This window comes from Neodiprion pinetum, chromosome 2, assembly GCF_021155775.2.
Source record: "Neodiprion pinetum isolate iyNeoPine1 chromosome 2, iyNeoPine1.2, whole genome shotgun sequence".
Lineage (NCBI taxonomy): Eukaryota > Metazoa > Arthropoda > Insecta > Hymenoptera > Diprionidae > Neodiprion > Neodiprion pinetum.
Window position 1 is genome coordinate 32,646,789 of NC_060233.1, and position 16,910 is coordinate 32,663,698.

At 42.7% G+C, this 16,910-nt stretch overlaps 1 protein-coding gene across 8 annotated transcripts in view; it reads left to right on the forward strand.

Annotated features, from left to right (window-relative positions):
- Positions 1 to 4,687: 4,687 nt before the first annotated feature.
- Ca-beta (Calcium channel protein beta subunit) overlaps positions 4,688 to 16,910 on the forward strand; it is a 75,387-nt gene continuing 63,164 nt past the window's right edge. For 5 of the 8 annotated variants that reach the window (XM_046610410.2, XM_046610412.2, XM_069133935.1 and 2 more), the window contains exons 1-2: positions 4,688 to 6,147; positions 7,466 to 8,116. In XM_046610410.2, coding sequence (XP_046466366.1) covers positions 7,925 to 8,116 — 192 coding nt within the window. In that variant the 5' untranslated portion in view covers positions 4,688 to 6,147; positions 7,466 to 7,924. Of the gene's footprint in view, positions 6,233 to 6,315; positions 6,412 to 7,465; positions 8,117 to 16,910 lie in introns of those variants that run through there. The other 3 variants (XM_069133924.1, XM_069133926.1, XM_069133925.1) reach the window with 3 other exon arrangements.

Here is a 16,910-nt window from a genome sequence, read left to right on the forward strand (position 1 = left end):
TAACTGGACAAACCCGTCTTACAAATATACTTTGCGTTACAATTTACTCAGCATGCGTTACAAATATTGAATTTTCTTCTAACGCGTAATGGCGAGAAGATCTTCTTACTTGGTATTGTACCATGGTCGATTTTTTTTTTAATTTCAATGATAAAGGTCAAATTAGTGGTTTGATATTTGTGTGCACTTTAAGGCACTCGTGTACTTTGTGTTCTCGGATTAAAAGTGCACGGCTCGAGAACGAGTTTTATATTTATAAATCGTCCTGCGACTCGCCGATGCGGGATTCAGCCGTAATAATAAAAAACGAACGTTTGCAGATGGTTCTTTGTCTTTGCAGACCAAAGTGGACGCGTATAAAAGATGTGTGCAAAAACCTAAAGCATTTTCAGAGTGTGCGTCGCTTGCAAAAAATGTTCCGAACAACTAATTAACGGAAGAAATGAAAGCGGAACTGAGAGAAATTAATCCATTCATATCTCTTTGTGGTCCCGATACGAAAATTATGAAAACATAATAAAAATTAGGACTGCAAAATGTCGTACTTCTGCAAATTTTCTTATTCTTTTCTTTTTCACTGTTCGCGAATAACCTGCAACGACTTCTCTCTCTGCCCCTCTCTTTTTCTCTCCCTCTTTCCATGTACTTCAGAATTAAGAAACGTAGTCAATTAATTCTCCGTAAGAAAAAAAAAAAAAAAAAAATACATACACTTCGAGACCCCGCAACCGAAAGAATCGATTACAACTTTAAAGTCGCTTGAATATTCTCTGAAAAAACAAAATACGAGATCGCATATGTATTGAAATTCATGAACGTGGGAGAAAACGATCAGAGTATGAAAAACTTTTCCGGTGGTGTGCAGCGAAGCCAAACATCCTTTTCTCCTCTATACTAAGAAGAGATGAACGAGATTTGCTCCAATAACCGATTTGCCAATAGATACCAGGCAGAAAAATCCTCTACCCATTCCACGTTAACTTTTCTCGCGAAATCCAGAGTGCAAATATTTTCTATACGGATCCAACATTGTGTATGTAAGTCTTACACAATTGCGCAAAATTTCAAGGCCTGCGCTCTCTGAACAGCGGAACCGGAAATACGATGTAATTTTCATTCGCTCGCTGACATTCGTGGCATGCTGTCGCACTAGCGATATAAAGTCAAAACATATCCATGTTTCACACTCGATCAATGAATGACTCGATCAGATTGTAGACCCCGGGTGTAATGTTTTTTCGTTGAATCAACCAATTATTACCCAATTATAATTTGTGACGTTAACTTTGGAATGACAAGAAACAGAAAAATCATTCTTGGCGTACCGATATAATATTCTATGAGAATTGGTCTTTAAGCGGTCATTTTTTTCTGTCCAATGGCTGTTGAAACTAAAACATTTGGGACAGGAATTTCCTCTAAACTAAATTGTTGCCTAAAATATTTATACAAATTTTCAGATGGACGTTTTATTGACTGCCGGTGTCTAGAAGAACAAAAATAGGTATGCTGCGAGTCTGCACAATAACATAAAGGCAAGGCGTCAAATCTTTTTTAGCTTCGTTATTCTTGTATCTTTTCGTCATTCAACTCACGTACCTCATTTGTGTCATAAAAATCAAAGTGCTCCACGGGCCCCTCTTGTAAAGCACACGCTTCTAATTTAACCCTATAGTCACTTGCGTGGAGTCCGGTCGACCCCGAACCGACTTGATTGAATCGAACCGAATGATCGTTTTATGCTCTTGAGTAAATAAAAAAAAAAATACATAATCAAAAGTGCTTTATAACACAATCATATCATACGTCATTACATCATACATCATACATCATACATCATATATAGTATTAAAATTCGAAACCAAAGTTTGGATGTTCGGATGTTCAGAAAGTGACGTCACCCAAAATTTTTTTTCTCTTGACGTCATCGATCTATAGTAATCGTCGACGACGAAAATCAGCTAGCCGAATTCCTCAGTCCGGAAACAACCGCGCAGTGGAGCGGACGTACGAGAATCGCGCCCCGCAGATTTCGAGTATCAGGTTCTCCAGCTCCTGGATCCTGCGCCCCAGGTCCGCCACCTGGTGTAACTCGGCTTCCAGAACGAGCGCTCCATAGTTCCTCATAGTTCCTGCGCTCCAGGTAATTTACCTGATGAGTTGCGACTTCCAGGTCCTCTACCTGGTGAATTTCAACCTCCAGGACCAGCTCTCCGTAGTTCCTGCGTTTCAGGTCCTTTACCTGGTGAATTTCGACTTCCGGGACGAGTGCTCGGTAGTTCCTGCTCAGTGCAGTGAGCAGTGAGGGCGTGAGGTATCTCATTAATCTCGTATCATCTGGTAAAACACTGATAACGAGCAAGCGCAGAGAGCGCTCCAGCACAAAAACCAGCTACACTAGGCCTCCGACCCCGAGCGAGCTGTTTAGCGAGCGAGGGTTTTACAGCTAGTATTTATTAATATTTCAAACTATTTTCAAATTTCGATGAAACTATTTCATCACTATCATTCTTAATTCCTGTTGAAATTCCATTTATGACTGCAGCATTTTCATTGTTTTCTTGCACATTGTCACGTTTAAAATGTTTAATCGTTCGCGTTGTCGCTCTATTTACAATCTCATCGTGACAAATTCTCGGCTAAATTCGAACACCGTTCGGATTCGACGATGTTTAACCGCGATTTTGTACGTGCACCCAATGTTTTTATTTCGGCAGCGATGTATTTCTATACTGCTTCTGAAGCGCTTCTAACTCATCCCGTTATGCTCGAAGTCCTTAACTCTCGTTCACAAGCATTTCTTTTTCTTTTTCAAGGTCTATTTAAATCACTGGCCACATTTACCGACTCATTCGATTGGTTAAATTCTAACGATACTTCTCTTTTGTTTCTATGGCAAAGTTTATCTAATTAAGTTCGACTGTGACTCTGTTGTGCCAATTTTCTTTTTTTTTTTCACTGCCTCGTGTCCAACCTTGGGCGCCAAAGTGTAATGTTTTCGTTTGAGTTTGATACGGGACGAGCCAAGTATGTAAATTAGAAATTAAACCAACGGATGTAATAATATGTAGGTTTAATGAGAGATAAATACATTATTCCGAAGCCCCGATGATGGTTACAAACAAGCTTACAGCATTGGTCAATCGCAAGTGACCAAAGGATGGCTGATTGATGGTCTACGTGTCTGATAAGTGTACAATAATAAAATTACATAAAATCGTGCTTGACCAATTAGCAAGGAACAAGAGAAAAATTACAGATTGTAACTGGATTTGTATCTCGGGCTTCGGCTCTTTGATGCTTCTCGTGTTTCGAAGATGGTTTCCGAAATTATGCCACTAAGTCCATTCATTGATCTGATTTTGCACGAGGTACAAGCAAGAAGGTCTGCGAAGCCTTGACGAACGAGTAAAATGCTCGGAAAATCGCATGCAAGATGAAACACAAACGAACGTACTGAAATAATAACAATCATTATAATAACTATAATACCGTATCATTGAAAATGATTGCATGAATGCTCCTCCTGGCGAACTCGCGAACAATTGCTATGATTGGCTACTTCAGACTTACGGCATAGTTTTGTATAGGATTGAACTGAAACTTTCATAGAAAAATTGACCTACTGGCAGTTTATTTTCACGAAAAAGATGCGGTATTTGACGTGATTATATCTTGTCCATTATGCATTGTCCCGTGTTGCGCCATCACGTGTATTTATACGTATATAAAAATACAAGTAATTCAAAACCTATTGCGTATCTTTTCTCCGTAATTACAAACCGCGGGGCTTACATCGAGTTAATCCGTGGCCCACGACGACAAGAATTCGCAAAACAGCGAAGAGCCAATTTAACCAAAAATCAATCGGTGAGGCACGTAGAAATTGAATTTTTTCAATTAGCATACCTAACTATGATTAACCGATGAACTCGTTGAGAACTTGAGGGTAAAATATAATCGGTTCACAGGAGTCAAGTTTGATTGTTTCTATATCTTTTTGGTTTCAGCGAAGTAGTAATTAGAAATTTTACCTAAAATAAATACATGCGATATTCAACGTATCGTTGTAGCGCTGTAGATAAGTTCTTGGCATTCGTGCAATACCAGTGCATATATATAGTTAATTAGATCTAGGTGGAATCTCTGGTTTCAAGAACGCTTATTTCAGTCGGTACGTGCAAGAAAAAAAAAAAAAAATGAACCTTCTTCCTTTTATCCGAAGTACAAAACGGCTGCTGTTCACCCCCTGACTCGTGCAGACAAACGGATTTCGAAAGAACTGCGCATGCATGGCGGGGAGGTAGTTTCTTCCCCTTACGACGACAACGAAAACTGGCTAATCAACCGTGCGATTAAAATGGGTGCAGGGATTGCATCCAGGCGGTGACGATCGGCCCTCGAAATACGGACAAACTTCTCGATCGCGGATTGGCGCATCGCGTAAGAAGAGCCACGTGTCCTTCGTCCTCGTCCCACCCGCGGTGAGGAGGTGCGAGCGTCGCTGCGTCTCCGTCGCATGCGCCCGCGCCCCGATCGATAAACACGACGTCGAGGTCTTCCTCCCCTCGTCGCCACCCCCCAGCCTAGTGACGTAACGAACCCTGGACCCGAGGCGAACCGAGGCGTCCCGACGCCCCTCGAGCTGCGCCGACGACACGCGATTGCGTCGGGTGTCCTCGTCGCCGTGCCGCTGCTGGTGAACGCGGGTTAGGCACCCTCGTTACTTGTTTTTTACACCTGAAAACATCCAGGAAATAATTTCTAATCTCGAACGTGACATTATTCGATTTAACAAGGCTTCGGTTTTTTTTTTTTACAACTTGCGTTTTTTTTCCGTTCGTTGGTTCGTTACTTCGGCACCGCGCAACCATGCGTTGTGCAAACTTGTTCCCCGTCAACGAGCGGCTGTTTTACGTGATACAAAATTGACAACTCGTCGAGGGAAAAATCGTCGTTTTAATAATTAATACTCGTCTACACCGTGCCTGAGTTTTTCCACCGCGTGACGGCACGCGGTAGATTAATCGTCACATATACGAAACATACGATAATACACGGTTGTACGATTCGTTGTGGTACATTTTTCACGTAAATACGACAAGGTATTTTTTCCTTCTTCCTTTTTTTTTTCACATCGCAATTCCATACTTCGTCGCTACTGCGGCTGCTACTGGTGCTACTTTTTACGACGAAAACGTCAAGAAGAGATCCCAACCTTCATTTGTCGGGGTTGGGTCCGTAGCAACGTGGAACCTCATCTGCAGATCCTTCTCAAAGACGTTGATAACGGAAAGTAAGAAAAATCCAGACGGGACACGGAGATTAGTGTATGTAAATATTACCTCAAGAGTTCTGCAAGGTAGCCGCAGTTACAAATCTCCTACGTTCCACGTTCGCGATGAAACTTAACCTCTATACGACGATTGATACGCACTGTGCAGCGTAGAACTGTGCTAAACATGGATTTAGTCGGGGTTGAAAATTAAAAATAGGACTACAAACACTCCTCAATTCCAGTATCTCTTCTTTCATTTACGATTCATCTTTCCCGAATTATTTCTCGGTAAATTAAATCCAAACGACACGTAGAACGAAAAAAACCAAAACAAACGAGTAATGACGCATTATTGATACCGGTAATAGTATACGTAACATAGCTACGAGTTCGTCTTGATTCACCTGTATTATTGTTGTTCGTAATACATTTACCCGAACGTACACCCCCCTCCCTGTCCCCTCTCCTCCTCTCCTCTTCCTCCTGTCCCACTCCCGCAGTTTATAATCGACAACCCCAATCGTCGTTCACAGCTGTGGAAACCTGCGTCAACGTGAAGTGCGTGCCTGTGTGTTGTGTATAATGACGAATCTCGTTTGAGTGAATAATAGTAGGTGTACGAAACCCTCGTGTTGTACGCAAAAGTTGTTAATTAAAATATGACATACCTCGATCGTTCGAATGTGTATAATAAGAATAATAAATAAATTTAAAAAAGAAATAAAAAGACAAAGAAAAACAAACGACGAGTAAAAACCAGTTTTTAAAACAATAACAGCAACAACAGCAACAACAAAAATAACGTACACGTGAAGAAAGAAATTATTCTCGGGGCAACGGGGCGACGAGAAGACAACAACAAACGGAGGGTGAGAAGCTGCCGAACCGCGTCTCGACGAGGCTGAATATACAGGAAATATCTACTGCGAGCCCGGTCGCGACGCTCATTCGATGGTACGAGCGCAGTGGTAACGGCGGATCGGGCAAGGCCCAGAGTCTGACCAGTGCAGCGGTGCATCTCCTTGGCTGATCGTACACGCCGGGTGTTTCGGTGGCGCGTGGCTCGGTTCGACCCTTCGCCCTGCCTCCGAAACGTTGAAGATACGTCAGTTTATACGGAGATAACAGCCAGCGTCAGTTTCGCGACCCAGAGCCCTAGATATTTCCCCGCCCTGACGCGATGGTGCAGCGATACCTCGAACTGCGCCTCGAGTATCGAACTGCAGGCCTTCCTTGCTCGCCCGGAAGTCGTCGTCGCGAACCCTTTCGACTTTTTCTTCAATCTTTGCGGCATTTTTAATCTGAATTTATTTTTCTTCTCGTTTTACCGATTTTCTCCTTGCAGATTGTTAGAATTATTGATAGAGATCGACGAGGCTTGTCGTTGTTTGATTTCATTTTCGTTCCGTTCACCGTCATTTTATTCTCACATTTTACAATATTGATACTACGCGTGCCAGTGACTGTTTTATAGACGATAAAATCAGTTCGCCGGGGCATGTTGAAAAGTTTTATTATACGTTACACGTACGCTTGTCTCCTATCAGCGTTACGTACCTATACGGTAGATCGTTATATTCTATAGTTGAGGCCGTTATTTTGCGTGGCTGTAATTCTTACCCTTTTCCGCCACCCTATCCTATTCACTCCCGAAGTAATCAATTCCTAGGTATTATTATTAATATTGTTATTGTTGTTGTAATCTAATTGTCTTAATTTGTTCACGGCCGTTACGTCGCTCGGATAACGTAAACCGATCGGACTGAAAAATTCAATTCCCCGGGTTAATTAGGAAGAAATACGAATGATAGATAAGTCGATTGAATTTCCATCTTCTCATTGGATAGATTATTCTCAGACTCCGTTATCGCATTTAATTTGTTTGACCTCATCGATTTGTCCATACCGTCCATAAATAATTGAAAATATATCTTATACGTTCGTCTAATGTCAATACCCATGGGACAATAAAATTGTCTTTCTCGTACCTGCCGAGGTATAAGGTTACAGCGTAATTGAGTGGTTATAGTCCGCAGGAATGTAAGGTCACGTATAGAATAGTTTCCAACTTACGTTTAAGCGCCGAAAGTGAGAACGTAATAACGAACGAATTAGTCGGATAGTGCGGGATAAGGTTGCTAGAAAAAAAAAAAAAAAATGCTAAACGAATAAATAAATTATTTTCAGTAAACCAGGAACTCGAAGCGAGGCTCGTGAATCGTGTAGCATAGACGGATGATAACAGAATGCGTGGATGTGAATAAGAAAGCGGAGGATTGATCGTTAAATAGCAGTGGGGTTAAAAGTGCGGGGGGCAGGAGGGTCCCGATTGGTGCAGGTGTGCTGCCAGCGGTGCCCGGGTTCCTGCCCGGTGGCGAGGGGGAGGTTGTGGTGCGAGTGGAGAGCCCCGACGAGGAGAGTCCTGTGGTTTGTGATGAGGTTCAGCCCCCCGGAGGGGTCAAGAGCTGGAGCAGAGAGCAGCCCCTCGGCAGGGTGGTTGTGAGAGGATCCGCCCGGGTGGCGAGGGGCCGGGCCGTGGAGGAGGCCGGGAAAGGATGGTGTGACGAACGGCGTCATCCTCCCCGAGGACGCGGAGGCCTCGGCGAAGGCGAGGAGCTGTATCTCGACTCGGAGGACGAACTGGCGATGTCGAGACAGTCTCGCGCCGATCGAGACCCCCGCGAACCCCGAGAGCACCGCGACTCCCGCGACCAGGGACACCTTCACCAGCGTCCCATCCTCCAGCGCGACGACCGCGATTACACCGAGTACGACCTCCATCCCACCTCCGCTGCATCAGCTGGACCCGCCGCCGCCAATGCCGTTGCCAACAACCCGGTGAGTCCTCTTCGTATTTTACCTTTTTACCGTTCCTTTTATTACTTCGAGTTAAGAGGGTGCTGCGATCACTCTTTACCGACGGGTGCGGGCCAAAGTTTCGAATGGTCAGAGTTCGGATCGGCCGTTTCACCGAATGGTCAAAATTCCGAGTCGCCAAAACTTTGACTGGCTAAAATTCCGAATGGCCAAACTTCCGAATGGCTGAAACTCCGATTAGTCGAAATTCTGAATGGCCAAAATTCTGAACGGCCAAAACTCCGATCGATTGAAATTCGGAATGGCCAAAACTCCGACTGGGCAAAATTGCGAATGGCCAAGATTCCGAAGTTACCAACCTTACATACGCGGTAAACGCTTCACGGCATACGTAGAGTTTGGTAATTTTTGGAGTTTCAACCGTTCAAAATTTTGAATCATACCCTTCCGGACCGAGTGGAGTGTCACTTTTTCTGACCATTATCCACAGCCTTTGACGAACGAAAGTGTAAATGCTGCTGTCAGCGCAATTCTACATGCAATGCCGAAGAAAAATCGCGAGATATTTTTCATTTCTTTAGTCGAGAATAAAGCAACGAAATGTATTCATACGGCATATAAATGGCAATTCAAATAACAGAAGTACATTTTTTGGGATCATTGTTGCGGAAAACAAAATGTTTTTCAGATAATCGGATTTAGCATTGCATGTAGAATTGCGCTGACTACGAAATTTTTACACCGTTGATGCATAGGTTTTGACAATATTCAAAATAAGTGACATTCAATGCGGTCAGAATCAGGTTCTTTTTGTATTTTGTCATTAATTTGCTGAACTTTCCTCAGTCAACTCTGTACAAACAAAATCATAAGCCCTGTCATCACCTGATGAAGTTCAAAGAGACTTCATTATTCAGAAAAAGTGAGCATTGTAGAATGCAATTTGCTGTATTTGACGGAGGTCCGACATCCCCTTAAGGTGTTTTTAGCTCAGGGTCACGTAACCGATTTAAGCGTACAATAGGGATTCGATCCCTTTGTTAGGTAAGACATCGGTTCGGTCATAAAATTCTTGTGACGTGTAAGCGTTCGGAAGTTAAGAAGTGCATTCTGGTTTAAGCTAGCATCGATAAACCATACGTTTTAATAATAGAATAATTTTTAAAATACAACCTAGAAGCTAGTCTGGCAGCCAAATAAAGTGATTAGAAGTATCCATGGATATTTATTCCGCTCTAGATTACCGAAGCGTTTTACTTTCTATTAACCAGTTTTCGAGAATTACAAAATCGATTTGAAGTTTTGAAAAAAAATTATTCCGAATTTTGTGAATAGGCTTAAAGCGGCCACGTGACCTTGTGCTCAGAACACCTTAATTCGTATGTTTACCTCGATCAAGTTCTAAGAGGACTATTTTTATATCGGTAACTAAATTTCAACCTACCTGAAGTTTAAGTTCATCAGACTTGATCGGAAACGCTGCACTCGTCATTATTTAGAAGTAAACGACAAACCCTGCAGATCGAAGGGGGTTTAAGTTAGTAGAAGTTTTTGTAACAATGCATGGTAGGAAAAATCGTTATTTCGTAACTTGAGTATTGTATGGAATTCCGTAATAGTGATGAAGCAAAATATACTGACACAATGAAAAAGTATCCATTCTTCAATCGAGCCAATTTACAATTGCAAAATGGAAATTTTTAACTAGCTTCAATCTCGCGCACGTTAGCTTTGTTCGACGATATACAAAATTGTAAAATGACGGCTGAATATTGCATTGATTATGTAGGTATCGTGGAATTCTTTATGATCAAGCTTGATCAATCGAAACTTGATGTTAATGAATTTTCGATCAAAACTTCGCCTGCTTACATTATGCGTATTGTCTGCTATACTAGATACGCCAATCTTAATAGAATTCTAAAATGTAGAAGAATGGAATATGGAAATAGGTAAAAATATAGAAATTAGCCAAAAAATATAATCGTCAAGATTTCTATAACCTTCCATATTTTGTCTGACGATTCTATACTTTAATTTTTCTACATTCCGACGTATCAATACATATTTCGATATTCTAGGGTTTTAAAATCCTAAAATAAGATCTACACTGTCTTTGAAAATTCGATTTTGGATTATTTTATCGAAAGACTTTTATTACTTTTGATTAATACCCATACATGGTAGAAAATTGAACAAACCAGCTCCAATCTTTTTATTTAATTTCATTGGAAAATACAGATTTCTTTTAACAAAGACGTGAAGATATTCCGGTAAATCAAAATCTTGACTTTTCCAATTTTGGATTTATCTATTTCGTCTTGTTTTGAACACGTTTTCTGGTGGATTCATCAACCGCGAACCCTGAATCATGATTTCAAATTTCTCTCCATTAATTGGAATGGTTCAGATCGAGCTGTTATTCGATACTTTTTAGAATAGAAGCTGTGCAACTGGAAACATTTTCTCACAATTTAGCGTTTAATTGCTATTTATACGAGACATCTTTATCGTGAAACATGTATATTCTGCTATACGGACCAGTTGCTAATATACGCCTGGTCAAAAATCATCCTTCGCGGTTGATTGAAGTGCCGCGTGTTATGCACGGCTCTGTGGTGAACTGGCGTATATTTTCTAAGCTGCTCAAAAGTAGTTCACCTTAATTATGCATATCGGACAGGCGTTCCGAAACGTACAAGAAAAAAAGAAATTAAATAAAATAACGTCTATCTGCTTGTTACTAAATCCAGCTGAAGACTTTCGCTGTGCTCTCCAAGTAATCCAGCCTCCATGAAGAGATTAAATTTCGAAACGTCTAACGTCGTCGGTGTATAAAATTCGTGGAGAAAAAAAAAAAAAAAAACAGCCACTATTCCTCATGTTTAATTATTTATACATGATACATACTTTCGTTGATACGCGGCTCTGTCTGTAACGAAATCATTACCGCGTATGTTGAAAATAATTTCCATACATAATGAAAATGCGCGTCGATGGAATTAATTGGAATTGAATAAAGGTAACTGATTCTTCTCCGTATGCCTGTGCCGGAGAATTAATAACACATGGCTCGTATTACACGCGGACTGCATTCGGGAATTAACGATAATTGGATAATACAGCAATGCGTTATATTTCGGCGAACTAGTATTTTCCAATAACAGACGCGGTATATTTGCGACCCATTATTTCCCAGAGGTTCTTCTCGCCTGAATATTTGACCACTGCATCAACGGGGAGCATCGCAAAACCTCGCTCACACACCCGCATCGCGATTTCGCACCCCTAATATTTACATTTCGCCATTTTCGAAACTTTATCGCGTTGGAATTATACATTTCATTTTCATCTCTGCCGTTTTCTCGGAATCCAATCCGCAAGCAGGCAATTGGCTTTTCCTCGATTATTCCGATCTCATCTCCATTTTTTTTCCGAGACTTTTCGCAAGGTTCTCTCACAAATTGCAATCTCCCTGAGTCGACAATTATTGACTAGCCACCGCGTGTAATTATCACCGAAATAACTGACGCTTCCTGCGAAACCATCGATAAATGGGTCTTGTTTATCTTTCCGCTTCTCACGCGAAAGGAAACGGAAAGTGAGAAGTACAAGTAAAATACGTCGCGTTATTACGAGGAGAGGACGATGTCTCAGGTCGGTTATACCCGCGTCGAGTAGAGCTTCGTTTGGATCGTTGCATCTTTCATAAAGTGTTGTGAACCGGCGTAGAGCAGAGCCTTTGGCAAACAGTGTCGAGCCTCGTAATTATGACCGCATTCATGCCTCTCATCCCTTTCGGTCCGCAGGGGTGGTTTTAACGTCCGATGGAGACGAAGGCACGCCCGCCTGCCCACATAGACCAAGAAATGCAGATTCTCGAGATATTCCGCTGCACTCTATAATTACCCGACGCTACATACCGAGAGGCAGGTACGGCCGGGGATGTCTTTCCAGATCTTTTGCAATTCCGGATCGCGTTTCTATTAATCTCATTTCATTTCTCAATGTTACAACTTTTCCTCACATTTATTCAAACGTGCGCGATTATATTGGCTTGCGATAAAATTCAATCAATGCAAACTCAATTTGTCGTAAACTTGCGACAAACGCCCGGATATGCAACGTGTCAGGCCATCCAGCAGTCTTTTGTTGCATCACGAAAGTGCTTTATAATACGTATAATACGACATGTTTCACACCGTTTCTACAGCACGACGTAACTCCTGCCTTTTCCTCTCCCTTGCAACCGATGCAAATTGGATTTTATATATTTATAGAATCGTACTCGTCATATTTGTTGCTGCCGCTGTTGCTTTTGCTCTGCTGATATTGGTATTTGGTCGTGTTACTGCCAAATTAACGAGGCTCGTCCCATTTTTTGTTGCTGTTGTCGTTGTCTTCTTTCGCTATTACTTTATTTTTTTTATACCAATTACTTTCACTCATATGCAGCGTAACAACATGCGTATATTTGAAACTAGGAAATTCACTCATTATCAGTTTTGATGCTGTTTTTTGAAGCTTGAATCCAAATCCCAGCAGCGTGGGTCGTAGGTTTGACCGACAAAAAAGTGGGTAGTCTCTCAGGACGTCTTTTCCGATTTCCCTTTACGTCACTTCCCCAATTCAATCGCAGTTTCCGGTCACCAGACAAGCCAGTGCTGAAACACATCGGCATCTCCCATCCTGCGGTGTTGGCAAAACGCTTGAATTTCGGGCAGTGAGCTTCCAGGATCTCGAGTCCTGGCTGCCGCAGCCTCGCGAGGTATCCGAACAACCCGTTTCAGGGCTGGCTCGGCGAGGGAAGGAGGGGCGGTCTGGGCGGCAGGGAGGGAGGGAGCGGAAGGCGGAGAGGGGAATATAGGTCAGTACGCAACGGTGCCGGGGCAAAAGGATGATCATAGTGCAGATATGGCCCAAGTATGGGATACAAGGCGCGCCTGCGTGTATAAGGAGGGACCGGCTAACGGCCAAACTGGTTTTTCCTCACCACCGCTGTGCTCTTCTTCTCTTCTTCTTCGTCTTCTCTTTCGTCTTCTGCTTCTTCTTCTTCTTCTTGGTCTCCTTCGTTCACCTCTTCGTTTCTCCTTTCTCACCTCCTCCTCCTCCTCTTCCTCCTCTTCCTCCTCTTCCTCCTCCTCTTCCTCCTCTTCTTCCTCTTCCTCTCTTTGCTCTGGTCCCGAAGCGTGCACGCCCCCCTTCACCAAATTTTTCACCATCCTCCTCTCCCCCTTCCCCCCTCCAACTCCACCATCACTTCTGTCGACCAACTTCTTCGTCTCAAGGTCTGTCCCGAAATGCACATGCACGGACGTTACAACGCCGCCCGTCTGAGCTCGTACGTTTTTCTAATTTTCGCCGTATTCGCCGGAGCCCGAGGCGAGCCGAACGGTCATTCGACGATCTCTCGAGGAGAAGGGCGGTTCTTTGTGTTGTCCTAGGTTTCGGTTTCGGGATTCGCGGTACGTAGTCGAGTATCTCTTTACCGCTCGTACCAATAGCGACGGATACCTCGCACCACAGGTCGAACAGTCGCATCTAAATTTTTTACACCCCCTCCCTCTATCCCTTTCCTTCCCCTCCCCCGCCCTTGACCCAAGCATCTTCTTCTCCTTATATTGCTCTTTATTTTCTTCTTGTTCCTCTTCTTCTTCTTCTTCTCTTTTTCGTAGTTTTTACTTTTTTCCATTTTTATATTTATCTTCTCACTCTATCGCCGGGGCTCGTGCTACGCCGACGCTTGCCTTTCCTTTTCAACTTCGAGGTCGCGCAGGTAGAGATGAAGGTACCGATACACCTGCAGCACAAGACGAAACCGTCGTTATATATACATATACATGTACCTCGAGCACCCGAAAGGGAATACTGCTGCAGCGGGAGGAATAGGGATGGGGGTGGAAATGAGAAAGGAAAAAGACGACAAAACGGGGGAAAGGGGCGGAGCCAAAACCGCCTGTACTTGCTACCGAGTATAATTGCAGTGAATAATCGCTGTTATTTCATGTTCTCAGAATCCCGTCGCGACTGTACTTTTCACGTTCACTTCTTTTGCACATTTGCAAGTAACAAGTCACGGTGCGCTTACGTCTACCTAACTGATTTCAAAATTTTTTAGAATCAAGTTAATTTCACGCGAGTTAAAATGTACCTAACAGTGTAATAAGGAATTAATGATCTTCAATCGAGTGACAAAAAAAAAAAATACGGAGAAAAATTCAACCTGCATAGAAGATCAATTATTTCTACGAAGCAAATTCTCACGCCAATCGTACGAACTCCCGAATTGTACGATTTGGCGTAGAAACTTGCCGAATACTTGACAGAAATTGACCAATAAACGGTTGAGTTAAAATTGTGGTGGGAAATTGTGATTTTTGTGTTATTCAATAAATTCGACGTCATCGAGATTTGTAAAAAATCGTTTTAAAAAGAATCAAAAGCGTTTTCAATATCCGTGTCAATTAACGTGTGTACAAGCAAATGTGTAACGTGTTAAAACGTACACAGGACGTTAATTGCTCTCCGCGACCACCTATGCATACACAGCTAATTTGCCAAGGTGTGAAACAAGCCTAAGAGAGTTCAATTGAGAACTAGTAAAAGAAGAAAATCGAGACGCGGGAAGGTTTCCATCCACACCGGGAATGGGAATGGGAATGGTCGAACAGTCGTACGCTTCTGCGCGTCGTTATGACGCCGGGGGTAGGTACATACCGTCCGCACGGTTTGTGTGTACGCTACATAGAATCCACACCCGAAGCCACGACTGCCTTTCGAGTGGCTTACCTGCTGCACGGAACAAGCAAAGTAGCAAAGTGGGAGGGAATGATTTTGGGTAAAAATTCCCCTCCTGAGGGGTGGTCCGCAGTTCGCGTCCGATCTCGGCTCTGTCACTTACAACGTAACGAAGGCGCGGCAGGGGTTGAGTGGGGTGAGAGATCCTGCAGCCCAAAACCGGCGGTACCTACCCGCATACCTGCGTACCCTGCGCATGCGCGTGCACAGTAAGTGTGCCTTACAGGCCTACCTGACTGACTCCGCTCCGTTCTTTATACCTGGCTTATGTAGGTATACACGAGCTGCGGGCACTCGGTCCTCGTACACGGATCATTAAATAACTTTCGAGCCGCTCATTAGGACCTCCATGAGAAGAAAATATTCCATCTCCACGTTTCTTCTCTTGCGAACTGATATTAGGTTTTCTTTCTATCTTTTTCTTACCCGACGGGGATACGTAAGTCGACGTTTATGCCGTACGGAGTAGATCGTCACCTGCAGCTTCTCTGCGCCTCGGGGTGAGAAATTCTTTTTTTTTCCATCATAAATGAGACGCGAAAATACGTTTTTTATTATTAAGGTAGATTTTTTTTTTCGTCAATTTTTGAAATACTTATTTACTTTATTCGGTTACAAGATGCTGATTTCGATTACCGTGGGTGAATTTTCATCGGACATTCAATATCCTTGGTTGGTTTGAAGAGAATAAAGGTCAAGACAAGTTCGAAACTTTTTTTGGAAAATTTTGTATAGTCAAAGACGAAATTAAAATTCGACGAGTTTAAATTCAAAAATAAACGCCTTATACTTAAACTTGGCTGGTCAGGAATAAGTGTCTTATACTTAAACCGTTGAAGTGTCTGAAAATCTGCGTTATTTAATTCTAATTTTGGAATGTACCTGTAAAAAGAAAAGAAATCAAGGTAATTAGCAACTCCTTCTTTTAATGTGGCCCTTTTGTCCAGTAATAAAACACTCCAGCCGACTGGAAGAGTATACGAAACATCAAAATTACTAATCATATTCCAAAAGTTACTACATAATATTTTCCTAATGAATTCAAAAAATCAGTAATCAAATCGGATATGCGTTACGTATTGTAATAGATTTTTAACCGGTACGAAAATAGAAAAAAACGAGGTCCCACTTTGAATCTTGCGTGAAAATATTTCATTTCGGAAACCAAATGTTTCTTTCCTGTTTCATAAAAATGAATTTCAGTGTTTTTGAGATGTGTTTAACGAGTGACGAGTGATTGAAAAAATTTTAAAAAATTCATGGATGCTTTTCAGGGGTCGTACTAACGCAGAAAAAATCGTTGGTGTAATTAAAAAATGTCACGATCAGCCGTTTACCGAGTTGGCGTGGAAAGCCCCATATGTGTATAAATGTATACAACATAGATATAAGGTTGCACCGTCTTCATCCACACAGCTGTAAAACGCACGTTCACGTCTCGGTTATCCAGACAGTAATTAAAATGGAATCATTCGGGCCGTTTCTTGTCCTTAATAAACTCCGCATGAGAGGGAGGCGCGGGGATGCGCGAGGCCGTATCTCGAACCTTCTCCACCCGTGTAGCGCCCTAGGGACGCCAGGCGTCGGTCGCGTCGTTCCGGCGCAGCTATCTTAATGAAGTGTCAGTAATGCCGGGCGCCGTTTTACCTGTCGCCGACTCCCTTTCTCTCTCTCTCTCTCTCTCTCTCTCTCTCTCTCTCTCTTCCTCTCTCTCCCTCATCCCTTCACCCCCCACGCAAGCCTACGTCTCAGGTACATATTAGACCTTAAATGCCGCGAGGATCTTCCCTCGCTGGTGCAGGTATACAGAGGGAGGCTGCAGGCCCATTATTCCCCTCATCAAATGTATGCAACCAAGGTCCTCGTCCCCCCCGCCCTCCCCCCGAACCAGACCCCTCTAACCCTCAAAAAATCATCATTACTTATTCATTCGTTCTCTTCTTTCGTTTTCTTCTCATCTCGTTGTTTCCTTTCTATACTTCTTTCAATGTTTTTTTTTTTTTTTTTTTTACGTCCT